At 37.3% G+C, this 20,761-nt stretch overlaps 4 protein-coding genes across 4 annotated transcripts in view; 2 read left to right on the top strand and 2 right to left on the bottom strand.

Annotated features, from left to right (window-relative positions):
• Positions 1 to 253: 253 nt before the first annotated feature.
• On the top strand, positions 254 to 2,924 carry LOC125203438 (PHD finger protein ALFIN-LIKE 3-like). The gene is made up of 5 exons (XM_048101776.1): positions 254 to 447; positions 605 to 637; positions 1,900 to 2,128; positions 2,260 to 2,389; positions 2,492 to 2,924. Exons 1-5 carry the CDS (start codon positions 357 to 359, stop codon positions 2,771 to 2,773), a joined length of 765 nt encoding a protein of 254 aa, XP_047957733.1. The 5' UTR covers positions 254 to 356; the 3' UTR covers positions 2,774 to 2,924.
• A 1,672-nt stretch (positions 2,925 to 4,596) lies between these two features.
• On the top strand, positions 4,597 to 7,195 carry LOC125208519 (PHD finger protein ALFIN-LIKE 4-like). The gene is made up of 5 exons (XM_048108153.1): positions 4,597 to 4,842; positions 4,962 to 4,994; positions 5,936 to 6,164; positions 6,542 to 6,677; positions 6,783 to 7,195. The coding sequence occupies exons 1-5, from the start codon at positions 4,749 to 4,751 to the stop codon at positions 7,056 to 7,058; spliced, it is 768 nt and encodes a 255-aa protein (XP_047964110.1). The 5' UTR covers positions 4,597 to 4,748; the 3' UTR covers positions 7,059 to 7,195.
• A 7,088-nt stretch (positions 7,196 to 14,283) lies between these two features.
• On the bottom strand, positions 14,284 to 16,002 carry LOC125204618 (solute carrier family 25 member 44-like). Its single transcript, XM_048103326.1, has one exon. It carries the CDS (start codon positions 15,539 to 15,541, stop codon positions 14,525 to 14,527), a length of 1,017 nt encoding a protein of 338 aa, XP_047959283.1. The 5' UTR covers positions 15,542 to 16,002; the 3' UTR covers positions 14,284 to 14,524.
• A 1,175-nt stretch (positions 16,003 to 17,177) lies between these two features.
• The window catches only part of LOC125204209 (midasin-like), a 31,088-nt gene continuing 27,504 nt past the window's right edge, over positions 17,178 to 20,761 (bottom strand). Inside the window, exons 72-78 of the mRNA XM_048102803.1 lie at positions 20,531 to 20,734; positions 18,791 to 20,443; positions 18,417 to 18,698; positions 18,134 to 18,313; positions 17,931 to 18,029; positions 17,719 to 17,844; positions 17,178 to 17,619 (exon numbers count right to left, since the gene is read on the bottom strand). Coding sequence (XP_047958760.1) covers positions 17,587 to 17,619; positions 17,719 to 17,844; positions 17,931 to 18,029; positions 18,134 to 18,313; positions 18,417 to 18,698; positions 18,791 to 20,443; positions 20,531 to 20,734 — 2,577 coding nt within the window. The 3' untranslated portion in view covers positions 17,178 to 17,586. The remainder of the gene's footprint in view (positions 17,620 to 17,718; positions 17,845 to 17,930; positions 18,030 to 18,133; positions 18,314 to 18,416; positions 18,699 to 18,790; positions 20,444 to 20,530; positions 20,735 to 20,761) is intronic.

The raw sequence follows: 20,761 nt of genomic DNA, 5'->3' as shown, positions 1-20,761 counted from the left end.
GTTATCGAAAATGATAAATCACTCTAGAAAATGATTTGATCCACTCCTAAGTTGTTGGACGTGCTATGATTTACCAACTCAAAATTGTATTTTTCGACCAAAAAATTGAAGAAAACTTAATAAAAAAAATTATAGAAATAACGTTTAAGAAAAATAAAAATTAGTGTTTTTGTATATTGGGCTTTACCCAAATCTCAAAAACAGTTAAACCCATTGATTTTCATTAGATTCAAATCTTCACAAAATCATCCCTTCTTCTCTCTCTTCCTATTTATTATCCCCTAACCTTAAACCCACAGAGATAAATTCCCGCTGCGTTTCCCCATTGCTGCTGTAAAATTAAGCTCGAGAAGCGGATGGAGCAGGGCTACAATCCCCGGACCGTTGAAGAAGTGTTTAGGGATTTCAAGGGCAGAAGAACTGGACTCATCAAAGCCCTCACCGCAGGTTTCTGTTTTATTCCCCCAAACTTTTCCGAATTTCGAATTTTCACGGTAGTATTTGTAAGTGACGAATTAATTTGCTTCGGTGTGTGCGTTTTTTTAATTTGAATTTCGCTCTCATTGATTTTACTTTGTATTTGATTTTTTTTTCATGTTTGCAGATGTTGAAGAATTTTTCCAGCAGTGTGATCCTGGTAGGGTTTTAGTTCTGTATCTATGAATATATGTTTCCTTTTAATGGTATTTTTTTTTCAATTGCTGGTTTCATCTCGTGTGTCAGATTTTATCCGTAAATTGATTTCAATTTCGTAAAATATGTACATAATGACATGAAATTAGTGTTAGCTTGGATTTTGATGCGTAAGGTTTAAACTTTTTGATGCATATTTGTGTTTCCATCATTGGTTCCTTCTGTTTGTACGGATTTTCGGTTTCGTGAATGAACGTAACTTTGCCGGGGTTGAAGATTAATGTAACTGCAAATGTGATTTTTGAGCTGACGAATTAGAATGAATTAATTAGGTGGGGCGTGTTCCTCGTAGCCTGTGCCCCAAATTTTTACCCAATCGCCCGGGTGCACCTTCGCTCCGGATATCACTGATTGCACCAGAGCTACTTCACTGTTTTTACCTCTTTTGAGATCTCAAATTGTTAAGATTCTTGCATATCTTTGGGAAGCTCAGCTGTTTACAGTCCCTGCCAAAAGTCCACTGCCTCTAGCACAACTTCATATCCTGTAGATTTGGAGGGCTTGCAGTGAAATCTAAAGCGATATGTCCCAAACTTGAGGTGGAATAGGTGGGGGCGTTAATAAACTGTTGGAAGATATTGCCAAATATTTTGACCTTGACTAGTTACAAGCTTTGATGTGTGCTCCATATCTTCGTCTTTCCTTTACGAAAAAGATTCTCAGCCAGTCTCCTATTAGTTCTTTAGCTAATCTGAGGGTTTCCTGGTTTGAGAAGAACCTAATTCCTTTAATAGAAGAGTTCCCTTCAACAAGTTTTTGAGCCTGCTTCATACTACTTATCTTCTTCCTGGAATGCATTTATTTTGATTGTCAATCATCAAAGGGCTTCAAATTTTTGTCTTCTCGGCTTCTCTACACTTGAGAGAGCTTGAAAATTTTGTGTATCTTCGGGAATTGCCAAGAATTGCTTCATACTTTAACACGCACTGTAATTCTCCTTCTCCAAGCCTAGAATTCACTTTCCAAATATGTGACCTGGCAGAAGCATGTACAAATGGCTATTGGTTCCCGTCGCTATTGACATTGGAAGTTGTATCGTTGCATTCACAAGTTAGTATCATTGAGTTAGATGCTACATGTGATGTAGTTGTATCATAACACTTGTTTCATATTTGTCATATTCTCACGGTAGAAATTAATTGTGTGTGTGCCATCTTTCGAGTCTTATTGCTTGGCTTATGCTTATGTGATGGTTTCCTTTTCCAGAGAAAGAGAATTTGTGCTTGTACGGGTTTCCAAATGAGCAATGGGAGGTCAATTTACCTGCTGAAGAAGTACCTCCGGAACTCCCTGAGCCTGGATTGGGAATCAACTTTGCTAGGGATGGGATGCAAGAAAAGGACTGGCTATCTCTAGTTGCAGTCCACAGTGACGCATGGCTACTTTCTGTTGCCTTCTACTTTGGTGCTAGATTTGGATTCGATAAAGCTGACAGGTACCCCAATTCTATATCTTCCTTTCTTGATTTTGGGTCGATTAGAGGACCAGTGACATGATCATAATTTGCATGATTCTTTTTGCCCGAGCTCGTACTTGTGTGATGGAACTATGCCCTTTTCGTTGCAGGAAGCGGCTTTTCAACATGATCAATGATGTCCCTACTGTGTTCGAAGTTGTGACGGGTGCTGCCAAGAAACACCAGAAAGAAAAAACTCTAAACAACAGCAGCAACAAGTCGAAGTCCAACTCCAAACCGGTAGGGAAAAATCTCTCAATCATCGAAGCATCTTGACATTGTTCACTTTACTTTTTTCTCGACTCGAGGGTGGTAATAACAACTTGGCTCTTTTGGTGACAGCGAATGATGGAAAGTACTCAGCCAAAGTTCTCACATCCACAGCCAAAGGACGAAGACCCAAAAGACGACGACGAGGTCCTAGACGAGGAAGACGAGGATGAGCATGGGGAGACACTATGCGGCGCCTGTGGGGATAACTATGCATCGGACGAATTCTGGATCTGCTGCGACATATGCGAGAAGTGGTTCCATGGCAAATGCGTGAAGATCACCCCTGCCAGAGCCGAGCACATCAAGCAGTACAAGTGTCCTTCGTGCAGCAACAAGAGAGCCCGCCAGTAGCCTTAGCGTAGACTTCGAACCCTTAGAGGTCTGTAACTTTTCCAAGACTAGTCAATTTATATCCCATTCCTTGTTTTAAGTTATCAAGCTGTGAATGTTAACTTTTTGATTGGGGATTTTGTTTATTCGTATAGTATCAGCTTCTTTTTCATATCTCTGTTTCAACTTTCAAATACTGACATGGCTTAATAGTAAATTTAATGCTACTATTGAGAATATATGCAGATAAATATGCTGGTTTTTGTTGAAAAAGCATCACCAAATGTTAACACAAACATAGGATTACAAATTTACAATGTAAGATAACATACAAAGTCAAGCCAAGAGCACCACCTAATTTTTTAGACAAATTGAAAATGATGGTTAAAACTTAAAAGTTCAACTTGTTAGTATTAAAAGAATGTAATTTAAAAACTGATTCTCTATTTTTTTATCGCCTAAAAAGAACAAAAATAAAAGAAAGATCTGATTGTTTCTTCAACAATTTATAATCTCTAGTAGACCTTTTAGCAGAGTTTAAATTTAAGACGAAGTCTGACTATCTATCATAATATAGAAAAAAGAACGAAGCGATCTTGTAGAATCCCAATAAATTCCTAGATTTTTTCCGAAAGTATATGATTAATCATTTGCTTCTCATATTTCATGAACAATTGCTACACAAATTTCATCATTAAAAAATCTAATATCTTAGGATGATTATTTTGTGGATTCACAAGGACTTATGAAATCAATGTCTTAAAACGACAGATGGGGATTCCTCGAGGCAACATATAATCATTGCTGAAAAGCTATTATCTAATCAAATTTCTATTGAATTAGTATAAAATACTACAAATAGTACTATCCAAATCACTTTCAACTCTTCATAGTATTAACTAAATAAGGAGCAATACGGTCAAAGCAAAAGACTACCGAATCTCTTTCCTATCTAACTAAACACAACACTCCAAAAATTAATAATACTACTCCACTATTTCCAAATTGTGGAAAACCCTAATTATGATTATGGCTAATTATATTTAATAAAAACAAAATAAATGCGTAATAAATACTTTCTCTGTCCTATTAAAAATGAAATGTTTCTAAAAGAAAATAGAAACAATATTCTTTCTACTTTTTCTTCTCTTTTACTTTACTCTCTCTTCATTTAGGCCATCTCCAACCATTTATGCCAAACTCAAACCCATTTTTGAGTATACATCACACCAAAAGTAGTTTTACTCCAATCATTTACACCATATTTATGTTTACACCATTTTTGAGTATTTGTCTAATAAAATTTTGGAGAAAACACCATATTTGGTGTTATTCCATTCAGAGTACCTCCAACCGTACACCAAAACTCATTTTTGGTGTAGATAATTTCTCCAACCATACACCAAACTCAAAGCCATTTTTAGGTTCTTCAATAGAATAACACCAAATTTGGTGTTTACGCCAAAATTTTGTTAGGCAAATACTCAAAAATGGTGTAAACTTAAAGATGGCGTAAATGGTTGGAGTAAAACTACTTTTTGGTGTGACTTATACTCAAAAATGAGTTTGAATTTGGCCTAAATGATTGGAGATGGCCTCAAAAACCCAAAAATAGGTTTGCGTTTGGTGTACGGTTGGAGAAATTATCTACACCAAAAATGAGTTTTGGTGTATAATTGGAGATGGTCTACCATATGAAACAGCAATGTATAAAATCGCATTCCGAAAAGCAAATATTGCATATTTAACGAGACAACCAGAGTAAATAGAAAAAGAATCCTTTATCGGACTCATCATCAAATATTCAAATATAGTTAAACCCGACGATGTTGATTAGATTCAAATCCGCTCCATCAATTCAATCCATCTCTCTCATTCATTCATTCTTCTCTCTCTGAAATTCTCCTGCTATTAATTACCTATAAAACCCACGCAGACATTTTTTTTGCTGCGTTTTCCATTTGAATTCCGTTGCAAATTTGAGCTCGGGAGATTAATGGATGCAGCAGGCTACAATCCCCGCACTGTGGAGGAGGTTTTTAGGGATTTCAAGGGGAGGAGAGCTGGACTCATCAAAGCTCTCACTACAGGTAGGTTTTCGCGTTGAATTGGTGCTGAATTGGTCCGTTTCAGCTGCATTTGTTGTTTCGCGGTGTTTTTTGTCGATTTGTTTTTTGCGGTGTGGTTGATTTTGTGTTTTTGTTTGCAGATGTTGAGGAATTTTTCCAGCAGTGTGATCCTGGTATGGTGATTTTTGGTTTGCGTTTGTGTAATTTTTTGGTTAGGTTTTCTGTGGTGTTGAATTCGCTGGTTTGATGTTACTGTGTTAGGCTTTTTTAGCGGAATGGATTCGATTTTGTTGATTCTGTGCGGAGAGAGTGTGTTGTGAAGTGGATTTGAGGTTGATTTGTGTTCGTTAGGGTTTTGATTTGATTTTTGAATCAGTGGTTTTGGGTTTTTGAATGTGTGTTTTTTGGTGATTGTTGGTTTTAATGTGTGTTTGGAAATGAGAGTGGATTTGTTTGGATGATTGAGACGTTGTGTTTTATAAAATCCCAATTTTGTGTCTCACTGCAAATGTAATGTGTATGAGTTATATACTTGTTCAGATATAAATTCTCAAGTGTTAATTCGCTGGATTGATGTTACTGTGTTAGCCGTGTTTTGGGGAATGGCTTCGATTTTGTTGATTCTGTGCGGAGAGAGTGTGAATTGAGCAGCAGTGTACATTTTTCGTCGTTTTTTTGTTTTTGTATTCAATAAAAGATTCTAATTTTGGTTTTCTTAAAGATCTATGCTTTATTGTTATGTAACGGGCACGAGGGATAGTTTGTTAAGCGGGTGCATGATGACGTCTATTCATTGCGATGTGGAAACATGTCGTAATGTTTGTTGATATGTGGCAATTGGGTTTTTACGTCTTGCAATTTTATTGGATCCTTTGACATTATGTTTATGTTTTGCAATAATGGTGCTTAGCGACTTCTTTTGTGTCTATTGTAAATGATAGTGGTACTGTCGCATATGGAAGTAGATTCTGTTCTGTGTTAGATTGTAGGTGGTGTTGATTGTCGTATTATTTGGTTCATTTCGTCTTAAGATTGTGGTATAAATGAAAAGTGCTTATGTCACGTTTCTTGTTTCGTGTCGGATGCAGTTAATATTATTTACATTTTCTTTCAGAAAAGGAGAATTTGTGCTTGTACGGGTTTCCTAGTGAGCAATGGGAGGTCAATTTACCTGCTGAAGAAGTTCCGCCGGAACTCCCTGAGCCCGCTTTAGGGATCAACTTTGCTAGGGATGGGATGCAAGAAAAGGACTGGTTATCTCTCGTTGCTGTCCACAGCGACGCTTGGTTGCTTGCTGTTTCCTTCTACTTTGGTTCTAGGTTTGGATTCGATAAAGCCGACAGGTACCTCCTATACAGCTATTTTATCTGCGTGGCTCTATGGGCAAGTGTATTTTTAACTAGTAATAGTGATTCTGATAGTTTCTTGTATTTCTTCAAGATTTCGTTTCAGACGCGACTCTTTTTTTTTGTGGAATTAGGGTCTCTATAGTGCCTTGGTGACCGTTTCTAGGATTATCCATTTTATAGAAAACTTGGGAAAAAGTATTGTTTATCGCGCTTTTGTTTGTCTGTTTGCAAGTCTCTCCCAAATTCCAAATTATTGTTTACTTATGATTGGCTCCATAGCATTAAGATATTGAGCATTTCTATCATTAAATGTGCTTAAAGTTTTGTTGGAGTTTGATATTTATGTCCGTGGATTATTTTTTTGGGTGCAGGAAGCGACTCTTCAACATGATCAATGATCTACCGACTGTATTCGAAGTTGTGACCGGTGCTGCCAAAAAACAGCAGAAAGAGAAATCTTCAATCTCAAATCACAGTAGCAACAAGTTAAAGTCAAACCCCAAACCGGTAAGCAATAATCTCAAAGAGGCTCATGCATCTTCGTTGATGTTTAACCGTTGTTCCAGTTGTTCCTCGTGCACATGGTAATATATTTCACTCTTTTGGTGACAGCGAGCTGAAACTCCTGGAAAGTTTTCAAGGCCACAGCCGCAGTCACAGCCAAAAGACGAAGACGATGGCATACTAGACGAGGAAGACGAGGACGAGCACGGGGACACATTATGCGGTGCCTGTGGCGATAACTATGCATCAGACGAATTCTGGATCTGCTGCGACATATGCGAGAAGTGGTTTCATGGCAAATGCGTGAAGATCACCCCTGCCAGAGCCGAGCACATCAAGCAGTACAAGTGCCCCTCGTGCAGCAACAAGAGAGCTCGCCAGTAGCCGTAGCCTAAGCCTAGACCGCGAACCCTTAGAGGTCTGTACCTTTTCGAAGACTGGTCCATTTGACCCATTCCTTGTTCTAAATTATCATGGCTTAACCTGTGAATGTTAACTTTCTAAATTGGGGATTTTGTTTATTCGTGTAGTATTAGTATTATTTGTTGTAGGATTATAAATATTCTAGTTTTTGTTGAACAAGCATTAATTACCAAATGGTACCCTGGTAAATTTGACTGTTTTTGTTAGTAATAAATTTGTACATTAACAGACGGCAGTTTTCATATAGGGTAAATTCAAAAAATAGTGGTTACAAAGAAATTAATTCAAATATTAGAGCTAAAACTTTTCATCTACATTAATCCAGACTATTTTGGCTCTATATAAACAAGTGAAAGCTCCATTGGAATAGAGAGTTCCCAAGAAGAAAAGCAAGTACATAAAGGAAAGGAGTAATGCTGAGTTTTAAAGGGAGCATGAAGCTGCTCGACAGCAAAGACTGCGATGAGGAAGACGGCGGCGGAAGTCAAGGGCAACAAGAACAGACCAGAGGGGTATAGAGATGTGAAGATAGATGAAATGAGAGATAAGGAGGCGTCTTTTATAGGAGTAGGAAGAATCAGGTAGTTGAACTAGAGTTTGTTGGGCCTCGTATGATTGTTGAGGCCCAACAACAATGTTTAGCCGTAGTTCATAGATGAAATGAGAGATAAGGAGACGTCTTTTATAGGAGTAGGAAGAATCAGGTAGTTGAACTAGAGTTTGTTGGGCCTCGTATGAGTGGTGAGGCCCAACAACAATGTTTAACCGCAGTTCATATATGAAATGAGTGATAAGGAGGCGTCTTTTATAGGAGTAGGAAGAATCAGGTAGTTGAACTAGAGTTTGTTGGGCCTCGTATGATTGGTGAGGCCCAACAACAATGTTTAACTGTAGTTCATATATGAAATGAGTGATAAGGAGGCGTCTTTTATAGGAGTAGGAAGAATCAGGTAGTTGAACTAGAGTTTGTTGGGCCTCGTATGATTGGTGAGGCCCAACAACAATGTTTAACCGTAGTTCATAGATGAAATGAGAGATAAGGAGGCGTCTTTTATAGGAGTAGGAAGAATCAGGTAGTTGAACTAGAGTTTGTTGGGCCTCGTATGATTGGTGAGGCCCAACAACAATGTTTGACCGTAGTTCATAGATGAAATGAGAGATAAGGAAGCGTCTTTTATAGGAGTAGGAAGAATCAGGTAGTTGAACTAGAGTTTGTTGGCCCTCGTATGATTGGTGAGGCTCAACAACAATGTTTAACCGTAGTTCATAGGCTAAACATTGTTGTTGGGCCTCATGTGATTTATGGGCTTGAAAGAATTAGTAAAAGAGTTTGCTTAGCCTTTTGATAGTAGTATAATTTTTGTATAATGCGATTAATTTATATTAAATTTGATTAATTAATTTATTATTGTAGTATATAATTTGATTATAGCAATTAATCGATCATGCATGCTTAATCGGTATATATTTTCATTAATTGCAACATTTTTAATGCGAATAATTTAAGTAGTTACTTGAGAAATGTATTCTGCTAAAATATAAGTAAAAATATAAATAAAGAGTACTTATATTGAAATAAAGCTTACTTTTATTTTACATACTCTATAATATTCCTTCAGAATGCAAAATAAATTAATTAGTAAAAAAAGAATAATTTCTTAACAATATTTATACTATTATATACTAACAAATGTACTTGTCATAGTGATAATAATACTATTGCAGTGAAATAGATTGTCAACAGTATTCATATTATAACAAATATATTTGTGGAATTCAAATTTGTGTTAGATTTTGAATATAAAAATAAAATACTATATTCTTCATAATTGATCACGAAATATAAAATCTTGTTCATAGATTCATTTAAATTTTGAAAATTATTTCTAAAATGATTACTTGAATAACTTGATTTTTTTTTTGTAAAATATCATTAACAAAAACTATACTATTTTTCTGAAAAAATACAATACAAAATATACATGCAACTAATAATAAGTTAATTGAAAACGTATCGTAAAAAATAAAATAAGTTAACTCAATATATACATGCAAAATAAGTGTGCATCGAATAATATATAAAACTGAAAATAATATAGGCATTACATATTATTTTCAAATTTATAAATATTTAAGAAATAATTTATACTTAAATTATTCCTATATGCCTATACACATATTTTGTAGAAGGTGTTAGTGGATCTATTTTACAATAAAGATCTTTAATTATATTCATTTAATTCTACAAGTAACATAGTGTATAAAATTGTTTTTTCCAAAATTTATGGGTGATTCCTCTTTTGTTCAATTATTTAATATGATAGGTTTTATCTCCTATGATTTAATAATGGAATATTGTACTATATGATTAATTGTATCATATTATTATTGATCTATTTAGTACATAAATCTTTGTTTACCATTTTTATATAATGAAGTTGTTTCTAATTTCATTAATTAATTTATATTCTAAATCAATGTTTTGAAAATATCTCAGTCGGTGCGTAGCACGAGTGTAATACTTGTTCTAATTAAGGTTTAGCCTTATACCTATGATAACGTGCAAATTTCAAGTCACGTGCAAATTTCAAGTTATTCTGACACAAACGCAATGCGATTTAAATACACATGAATTATTCAATTATTAGGATTTAGTCTTATGGTATGTCAGAATGACTTTTTAGCTTGATATGCAAGTATTGTGCGAATTTCATGTCTGACACATAATGTTTCCAACCCATTCCGGGAGAAGTAACTGCGATGCACATCACATGACGTCATAGTAAGAATGTGTTTTCTAGCTGCAAAACATTTCAATCACAGCATATTCAACAAATCAAAATTTGGGATTGAGCTTCTTCATCAACAAATTTCAAGGGAATCAAAAGGGTTATGGCTGATGAAAAAAAAAACCAGAAGTGCTAAGAATTATAGCGTCAAATGTTGGCTAAAGAAGCTTGAAGCCACAACTTATGATAAGGACGACATTTTGGATGAGTGGAACTACACTCTATTCAAGTATAAGATGAAAGAAGAAGTTGTTCAGTCAGAGCAAAAGGCTGATTGTTCATTCAACCCATCTCCTTCATGCATGTGGTTCAAGAAAGTTTCTTATCGCCGTGATATTTCAAAGAAGATTTTGAACGTGTCAAAGCCACTTTTGATGACATTTTCAAGGAGAATGATGGCTTTGAATTTGTCATCTCCCTACCCGAAAGTGCTGCAACTCATGATTCTTGGAAAGTTCATGGGGACATAGATAGGAATAAGAACAACATAGTGGCTAAATTGATGGTGGTGATATGCATATCATATCTGTAGTTGGGATGGGAGGGCTTGGGAAAACAACCCTAGCTCAACTGGTTTACAATGATACCCAATTGAAGGGTTATTTCGATACCAATATTCAGATATGCATTTCTGATCCGTTTGACGTGGCTAAGGTTGCAACAGATATAGTTGACGTGGTTGGAACGAAAACGATTCCTCCGAATAGTCGAATGCCAATCAATTGGAGCTGGTACTAATAAAGTTGAAAGCACTTGCTGGAAAAATGTTCCTCCTGTCCTTGATGATATATGAACAGAGGACTACAACAAGTGGGATCCTCTGAAAACTAATCTCACATACGGTTCTTCGGATAGTAAGAATTTGGTCACAATAAGAAACGAAAGGGTGGCTAAGACGATGGCCACCTTAGACAATGAGATCTACCACTCAGGATAGCTTAGTGATGCCGAGTGTTGGTCACTATTGCGTCAGATATCCCTTCTAGGAAGGAGTGATGACGAGTGTCGCACATTTGAGGATGTCGGCATGAAAATTGTCGCCACATGCCATGGATTGCCTCTTGCTGCAATTATATTGGGAAACTTATGCGGTTCAAATATAGCTAGATGGAGTGGGAATACATAGAAAACAGTAAAATCTAGGACGTGGAGCTTTTCCCTCATTTGGTATCGAGTTACAACGAACTGTCTCCAACACTTGAGCGTTGTTTTTCATACTGTTCCATCTATCCTAAAGATCATAAAGATCATGTGGTAGAACGGTGGATGACAATAGGATACTTGGGATCTGTTAGGGAAAACGGTGGAGTGGAACTCAAAGGGCAAAAGTATTTGAACGATTTAGTAATACTCTTTGTTTAAAGAGTATAAGAAATCAGGGACGAGAAAACAGATAAAATTGTGTACAATGCATGATATAATACATGATTTTGCCACATTTCTTAGGAAGAATGAAGAGAGATAGGAGGTAGCTGAAGTGACAAACAGAACTTGTGGAGTTGGTGATACTCATTCAATTTCTCAAGTTAAAAAGTATCGTAGCTTGTTGTGACTGTCTGGCAAGTGCAAGGGTGCGAAGGCCTGCGTGTCTAGATGGTCTTCCACTTGGACATGAGAAATTGATACACATAAGATGGTTGGAGTTAAGTGGTACCAATTTGATTGAGGATGACCTCAAAACCATTTGCATGTTTTTCTTCTTACAAACCCTCTTGTTATCACAGTGCTCTTTACTAAAGATTACGGAAGAAATTGGAGATTTGGATCAAATTAGAAATCTCGACTTAAGTTGCAATCACTTCACTGATATGCTAGGGAGAATGTGTAGATTGTTTGAAATGGAAATGCTGAATATCCAAAATTGCAAAAATGTAGAAAAACTTCTGGAATTGATCTATCTGTTTGAAAACCTCCAACACCTATTTGTTGTAGGTAGTTTTGAAAGGTGTGAGTACAATCAACAGATCGATATCGATGGATCGAGAGTGAATTGGTTCAAAGTAGGAAATGATGGGATTAAGTTTGAATTATGTTATATGATATAATAATAATGTTTTGAATTATGTTACTCAGTTCTTGCACTGTACACCGAAATGGGCCAAAAACGTTCTGACATGAAATTCGCACGATGCTTGCAAAATCGAGCTCAAAAGTCATTCTAACTACCATAGATATAAGGCCAAACCTAAATAATTGAATAATTTATGTGTATTTAGTTCGAACTGCGTTTTTGTGAGAATGACTTGAAATTCGCACGGTACGATAGATATAAGGCTAAACCGTAATCTATCTTAATCTAAAGTGCAAGTTTGGTGAAAAGACCTTAATGCCCTTTTTGGAGGAAAAATGAAAATATGAGGTGTCTTCTATCAAAAAATAATTTTTAAGACAAAAAACAATTGATTAATTGAACAAATAATAGCCCAATAAAATGCTAACTTCTTGAAGAAGTTTTAAAACACATTTAAATAGTGCACTATCATTAATTTTTTTTACAATTAAGTTATTAAATTTATATATTAATTAGCCTTATATTTAAGTTAAATGGGAATTGTGCGAGAGAGTTTAGTTTGTCTTCCATTTATTTAGGTTAAAATTGAGATTTAATCATTTATTGCAATACTTTTTCTCCAAATTAATTCACAAGCTAAAACGACAACACATATATGTAATGCTTACAGTTTTCATCCTATATTTACTCAATTAAAGTTTTTAATTCTTATATTTTAATTCGCCTCTAATCAAACAATACTACTAAGTTTATAGATTAAACTAAGGAATAAGATGAAATTATATATGTTTAAAATTATATCTTAACTTATAACGTTTATATAACTTCTTAATATAAAGAGTAGTGTAAATTGTCACATTATTCAAAACAAACAAGATGCATAAAACATTATCAGTATTTAAGTGATAGTAGTAATTTAATTTTTATACGTATATGTGGCGGGAAGTAAGAAATTTGTTCTTTCCAATATAAAAAATTCATTTAGTCTTTGGCAATGTATATCAAGTTATGCTATGGTCTGAAATTAAAAGAAAGAAATAAATAGTCAACTAAAATGTGATTATTGAATAATACAAATATTCTAACTTGACTTCTCAAAGAAGTATTAAATTTTTATGATTTAAATTATTCATATATTTAATGTGGATATGTTTAGTATTCCATATATTTTTTTCAAATTAATTTTTTATAAATTAAGCTATTAGATTATATATTAATTTACCTTTTATTTGGATTAATGACTTGCATAGCACTTTCAATAAACATCTTTACTCACACATATTTTCTTTATTTGTATATCTTATTCTAATTAATTCATACTCTTTGATCATTAGTCACACATCTTATTTTTGTCATTAATATTATTGCGTTTACTCCATTTATATTATAAATTAAAATTGCATATGTTTCATTCACTGTGGAGTAGTGAATTCTTCATTTTGAGTGAGACATGATAAGTACATTTCTGTTTTTTTAAATCTCTATATTGCTTTCAATTCTTATTTTCTATGTATTTCTTATATTTTATATTTATTATTTGAAACTCTTATATCCCGTGCATAGCTCGGTGTTAATGCTAGTAATTGAATAACACACGAGATAGGCTGAACCCTATATATTTTCCCTTAGAACTCCTTCCTAGAGCTAGGCCCGTCCTTGATGTATGTCTAGGCCCTGAATTTTTTCAAGTTCAATCGACAATATATTGTGTGATGATTTTTTTAGAACTTAGTATTTTCTATTAATTATTTTTAAAAATTATTTAAATTTAATGTAAATTATAATGTAAAAGCAGCTATAAATTATCAAAATTACTCAAAAACACATTACTTTAAAACAAAATTTGAAAATCTCAATCCCTATCGATAAATATTTCTGCATTCATCCATGCTAATACGATGCGATATAATCGATAACTTACACTCCCATGTTTTGCTTGCCATTATGTTAAGCAACCCTTTACATGTCAAAAGGTTTGATTGTAGTGCTTTATACTTGAACAGGTGTAAATGGGTGGAAATTTGAGCAAGTGCGGCCAGCACCCGACCTATATATCACTATCTTCGTCTCGTATTAACTGTCACATTTAGAATGATAAAGGCGTGTGTAATAATAAATCCAACTCTGAAAAAATAGCATGATATACAAAAAGTTTGATATTTTATAGTACCTAGTATTCTTTTGGTATAATAAGTTTGATATTTTGATATTTTACTTGCTAACGATTATAATTACAACAAAGCAAAGTGCGTATTCCCATGAGTAAAGCAAAACCACAATATCAATCCAAACAAATACTATCTCATTAAATAGCAAGTTGCATATAAAATTATTTCTAAGCAAAGTTAATAGAAGAAAGAGACATCTTAATCTAAGAGATTTGTAACTAAAAGTTTATGAGTTCTACTTTCACTTATAACGAACCAAACTCTAGAGTTCGTGATATCTTACAAAGGGAAAAAGGCCTTACACTAGTCGTCTCATCTTTGGGGACGACTCCGTAGATATTTACAAACAGAAAAGAAATCAACACAAAAACATGAAAAAAAAAGAGGTTAAAATGGAAAAAAAAAAAGCCAAAATCAGAATGAGAAAGAAATCTCATATGTGTGTGTGTTTTCTCTCTGTCATGTTAGAGCTCCTTGATTCTTAGCCGAGAGGCGTTTCAAGAACTCGTAGGTGGTGATCATCGTCGTTGCAGAGACAGACATGGAGGCGCACCTCGGCCCCAGTCCTCTGTAGCAAGCAGTCCATCCACCCTCCCTCACTAGGCTCCTCACCGTCTGCCAAAAGCTCGGTCCCTTCCTCCCGTTCTCCTCCCCATCCAAGACCTGCAGGCGCGTCTTGATGGTGTCCAACGGCATTGTGATCAAGGCCGACACCCCTCCAGCCATGGCAGCACTCACCCCTTGAACCGCCATCACAGCCTTGGCGTCCGGCCTCAGCCCACCATTCTCGACCCTCTCCTCCCCGCTCCTGCAGAGCATACACCCCACCCCGTTCCAAACCACCCTCTGCGCCATCGAATAAGACGCCCACCAAACAGCATTGCTCGGTGCATAAGTCAGGATCGAGATCCCAAACCCTCTATACAGCCCTCTGACCCCATCCGTCCTCAAAATCTTCCCAAACGCATCCACCCCACTCGCGTATTTACAGCCACCACCGCTCCCCTGTGTCATCAGCCGCTGGCTGATCACATCAACGGGCGTCCACACCACCTGTGCAGCCATGGCAGCGCTCAATCCAGCAGCCGCGTTGGCCACAGCCGCCACACTAGGCTCAGGCAACCCAAGCCTCGTCGCAGTGGTTCCCACATTACTCTTAGTAACCTCAAGTGCAGTCATGTATACAGCTCGAGCAGGGATAGTCCCGGTCAGGGAAGTCCCAAATCCCCTATACAATCCGCGAAGCCCTTCATACCTCATGATCCAAACCCCCGTCCTAACACAAGAAACACTCGACTGAGACACCTGCTGCCGCGTCTTCAGCACCACCATCGGGTACAACGCAGCCGAGACACCAGAGAACAACGCTGCCCCGAGAAAGAAGAACTTGGATTTATCCAACATTTTCCATTCTATATCTGCTGGAATGTGGATTTCTTCCTCTGCTGATTCTTCCTCAGCAGCACTCAAACTCATTTTCCCCAGTTTTACTCACTAATTCTTCCCCTATCCTCAAAATCCAAAAGCCCTAATTCTAATCAATCTAAAACATAAATTTCCCTAAAACCAAATCACAAACCCTAATTTTCTCCAACTGATCAAATTCACATCAATTTCTATACATACATCCAATTAATCAAAGGCTACACACAATAACCAAGAAATTTCGACAAAAATCCGATCTTGAGCAGCCTTGTGCACAGATTATCGCAATAAGGAGAGAAAAAAGCAAACAATATCCAATCTAGTGATTCATATTGATACGTAAATCGACTTTTTGCGCTTGTGGAAGAATGTTTTGGACGGGAAAATGAACAAGATAAATGTGCTCTTCATCTTTTAAGAATTCTTACCGATCATTTCCTCTCCTTTCAAATCCGGTAAGATCGGATCTTGCCGGAAAAATTTATCAATTGTTTATGCTAATTGAAAATGCTGACAAGCTCAAGAAATGCAATAGAAAAATAGCAACAGAAATTGTTATTTTATGGGTAGAAAAATCCACACAATGGGGCCCACCTCCCACCACTCTTTTTAACTAATTTTCATGTTGCAATTGTATAATGTTTTATAGTAGATTCATCTTATCTACATTTAGATTCTGAATTTTCCTTAATTATACATTATTGTGGGGAATATTCAGCATAGGATAATTAATTGCAAATTGCAAAAGTCTAAAAGAATAGTTTAATAGAAATGTCTCTTTCACGTGTAAATTTGGTAACATATATACATCAATGCTATTGCTATGTGTAATTCTCCGTCCAAGTCAACTATAAATATGTTTTAATTAATTGACTAACTTTTCCATTAATTATTATTTTTATTTCTACAAATTTACTCTCTCCGTCCCCCATTAGGAGTAGCACTTTGACCGGGCACGAGTTTTAAGAAATATAAAGAAAAGTTGATTGAAAAAATTAGTGGAACGTGGAACTCACTTTTTTATATTAGTTTTATTATAAAATATGAGGGAAATAAGTTAGTGGAATGTGGGACATACTTATCATTTAAGGTAAAAATGAAGTGTTACTCTTAACTGATGACATACCAAAATGGAAATTAGTACTCCCTCCGTTCCAGATAATTCGTCACAGTTTTCCATTTTAATCCGTCCCACATAATTTGTCCCATTTCATTTTTACCATTTTTTATAGTGGACCGCATATTCCACTAACTCATTATTACACACATTTTATTATAAAACTAATATATAAAAGTAGGACCCACATTCCACTAACTTTTTCAACACACTTTTCATTACAATTCTTAAAACTCGTCGTACAAGTGACCCGAATTATTCGAGACGGAGGGAGTAACTCTTATTTGGGGACAGAGAGAGTTCTACTCGAGTAAAATTAAGACATTTTCGAATTAAAGAAAATTTAAAAAATTCGGAATAATGACGTGTCAAACAATATCCAGACCGAGGATATCCACCTCGGAAATAGTACTCACGTGCGCTTTGTCCAATGGAATCTATTCGTACCTTTTTTTACAACATAAAAAAAAACAAAAGAGATAATCTTATCTGACATTCTGACTACCAGTAAAAGTGAAGATTCCGTTGTACCTTGTTTTTGGGCCGACAAATTTGTACTAGTATATCTTCTTGATAAAAAAGTACTATTGCATTACTTATATATACAAAAAAAATGCAAGAGCCTATACACTTGAAATAATACTAGAAATTGAGGCTATTATAATAAAATGCAAAGTTAAAAAAAAAAAATACAAGAGCCTATATATCCTTGGAGAACTAAAAAGTGCAAACTTGGGCCGGGCCTCGTTAACACCTCTATGGCGAAAACCCAATGCGAAAAACACCACAAGAGGAAAATGAGTACCCGTCTATAGCTTTCGAGCATGGTGGAGCTCGAGGGAAAGAGTTCGTATTCCTGTTTAAGTAATGGCCGAGATTCGAGCTGAGCTGACAACGAGGTTTCTGCTTATGGTGGACTCTGCGTATTTGAGCATTTTCTCGACCGGTTTACACTATGGAAATCTTCGCGTATGACAGATTAGTCCCTTGAGTACTGCATTAGCTCAAACCACTGCGAGAGGGAGAGGTGTTGAAAAGTCAGTGTCAGTTTCGATAACTCAGAAAGAACAACGGTGCAATAACTGTGAGCACACTCGAGGATGTCACATACTTGTCTCAAAAGATCCGCGAGTGTCCGAGGAAGTGCTTCGATGTTCTTGAGGACCACGTAGTATGGGAATGGGAAAGAGTCGATGTACCTGGAGAGCTTGAATTCTGTTCCCTTACCTGTGAATTCCTGCAAGGCGTGATTGTGTTAATGATTTCATGAACGTAAAGCTTAAGAATGGACGAATGAATCGATTTAAGTTGTAGAATTTTTACCTGTAAATCCATGATGGATTCATTAGGGCTGTCTAGGAGCAGGAATGCAACCATTCGTTTAGTGCTCAGGATGTCTCTCACACGCCGTTTCAATTTTTCCTGATTTAAGGGAAAATCAGAGGGTTAAGGCGAAGGATTGTGACAGGTGTGTTGTGTGTTTTTACTTGGGGAGGGGAGAGTGGTGGAAGAAGAGAAAATGGTACCTTCTCGTTGAAACGACCATCGGCTATGATTAGTACGAGCTGCTCTAGAGGATTGCAGCCAGATGGCGACCGCGCCTGCATCACAGCGGCATCGAGCATGTTGTTCACATACTTCAGTAGATCTACCATTGGTTCGTCTGCGATCGTGTTCTCTTGCTTAAACGTGAAGCTCGACATCATCTGGTCCAAGTAAAATGCCAAACCAAGTAATATATATGTTAACATTTGCTAATGAATAAGACTTTTCGAATTTCAAGATTTGGAACATATATGAAGATGCTACCTTGATTCCGGCCTCAGGGGTGAATGGCTGATCGAAATCGTGGAGTAATCTAATGTTTCCCTGCTGCCCAAAGCTAGCAACAGCCAGATTTCCGACTTCCAGCTGGGACATTGCGCGGCAGACTGTCACGAGTGCTTCCATAGCGAACCTTCCGCAACTGCCTTCTGACATACTGGCTGAGTCGTCCACTGCAATCATGACTTGGTAGTCGCGCTTGCTCGGCTTCGTCCGCCTCAGCCATATCCTGTCTTTCCGGTAGTGGCTGGCGATATATTGAATCACCTGGGGACCAAGAGATATCAACGGACTACTCTTTGGAGCATCGGAATTTGATGGATCGATCGAAAAATGAAAATAATATGGTGAAGACATACCTTCTTGATGTTTATCCTTTTACCAGTTCTGTAATCGCCCTGTAGCTTGCTAGCTAAAGTAGGCTCCATCACGAGACGCAACTGTTCTGCCAGCTCCTGAGACAATCTCGTCGTACGGGATTCATATCTTCGCCAAAGAATGGCAGCTTCATCCCTGGTATCAACGGAGGGCTCATACTTACTACCTTTACCAAGCTCATCATCATCATCGTTCATTGCTGAAGTGCTAATATGACGAATTTCTTCGTTGATGTACGACTTCTTTACCGACACAAAACTGTCCGACAAGGTAGTCCCGTCTTGACTATAATCATCATCAACTTCCATGGCATCTCCACTATCCTGCTCCATATCCCCTGTTCCTTGCTGCTTGCTGGCATCATTTGCAGAATACAGAGCAGAATTTGTAATGGGATAGGTCTCGGGGGTACTCTTTTCAATCTCAATTTCAGCAGCATGATCCTTTGCATCAGTACCTCCTACGTCGGTTTCCGTCTCGTTCTGAGCAATATCACCCTTGACTTGTTCTGCCGTTGCAGGTCCGAGTGCCTGAGCTGTTCCCTCCTTGAACTCGGCAGTGTAGCCGTACTCATCAGCATCTTCCACCATATCATCTGATTTCTCAACTTGGTCGGGAAGGTCGACCGAGACTTTAACTCGCTCTTTCCACCCATCGAGAGCATCACCAACGCTCCGACAAGGGTTCGGCTGAGCTTTCTGAATACGTGACTCTGAAGGGGTTAAGGAAGTTTGCGATTGCTCGTGGCTCAGTTGCTGGCCGTTTGTAGAGTCTGCAACTCTGACTTCAAGGTCAGAGGCATTAGGCTTCCCATTTGTCGGAGCAAGGTCGTCTTTGAGTTCACTCTCGAAATATTTGTCCTCTGGAGCTGAGTCGCCTTGCTCAGCCATAGCTGCAAAATCATCCGTCGACTTCCCAGCAGACTGAGCAGCATTATCATTAGGATCAGATTGCATAACATCTTGCTCCGGCATCTTAGCATCCGATTCTTTATCGTTTCCAGGGCCATCCCCATCAGGGTTCTCGGGGTCTGCCTCTTCCATGAATTCATCGGCCTTTTCCTCATTCTGTGCATCAGAGTCATCCACATCTTCTGTTTCTCCCTCCTCCATCGGTTCACTACCATCCAATTCATCCCCGGGCGTTTCTTCCTCCTCCGGTGTTTTGTCCTCGACATCGGGATTCAACCCGGTAGGATCTGCATATGCATCATCCTTGTCTACCTTCATATCTTCTTCACCATCAGCACCTTCTTCATCTCCGTTTTCCGCATTAGGTTCGTCAGCTTCTTTTGCATCGAGATCAATGGCATCTTCTTTCATAGCTTCAGAATCTTCCTTGGCTCGAAGCTCTTCATCTTGAGCTTGATCTTTCACAGATGCACCCTGTTCGTACTTCTCATTCGCGCTGCGGTCCTCATCCTCGTTCGTATCACCAAGTTTCTCGTCCACTACATCACTCTTATCACCTACTTCTCCCATGGCAGATTCTATCTGCTCATCGTCTTCATTTTCATTGTTCTCGTCGTCTCCTGAATCCTCACTCACACTGAACGTATCGCCATCGAACTCCTGCTCCATCTCTATCCCTTTCTCGTTTTTACTGGACATGTCATCTTTACGCTCCTCATTCGGCTTCAGAAAAGCAAAATTTAATATGAACATCGTACTGTGAAAACCAATACCATCGAAAGGTCAACGCTGAATCTGCACAGTGCATACCTTATCAGAAGCTCCGAGGAGCTGGTCTTCATCTTGGATTTGATCACTGACATCATTCACTCCTGCACCCTCACTCATACCAGTTCCACTTGCATCCTGAGTCATCTCATTCGAGTTGTCGTTTTCCTGCTCTTCAATGGTACCAAAACCTTTCATGAACAGCGAAGCGAGTACATTCGTGAGTCCATACGTCACTTTGGACACCTACATGGAACAGCAACAACATTTCTT

The sequence above is a fragment of the Salvia hispanica genome, chromosome 2 (assembly GCF_023119035.1).
Source record: "Salvia hispanica cultivar TCC Black 2014 chromosome 2, UniMelb_Shisp_WGS_1.0, whole genome shotgun sequence".
Classification (NCBI taxonomy): Eukaryota; Viridiplantae; Streptophyta; class Magnoliopsida; order Lamiales; family Lamiaceae; genus Salvia; species Salvia hispanica.
The sequence above is the reverse complement of the archived record's forward strand: the minus strand, read 5'-3'. Positions and strand labels throughout refer to the sequence as shown.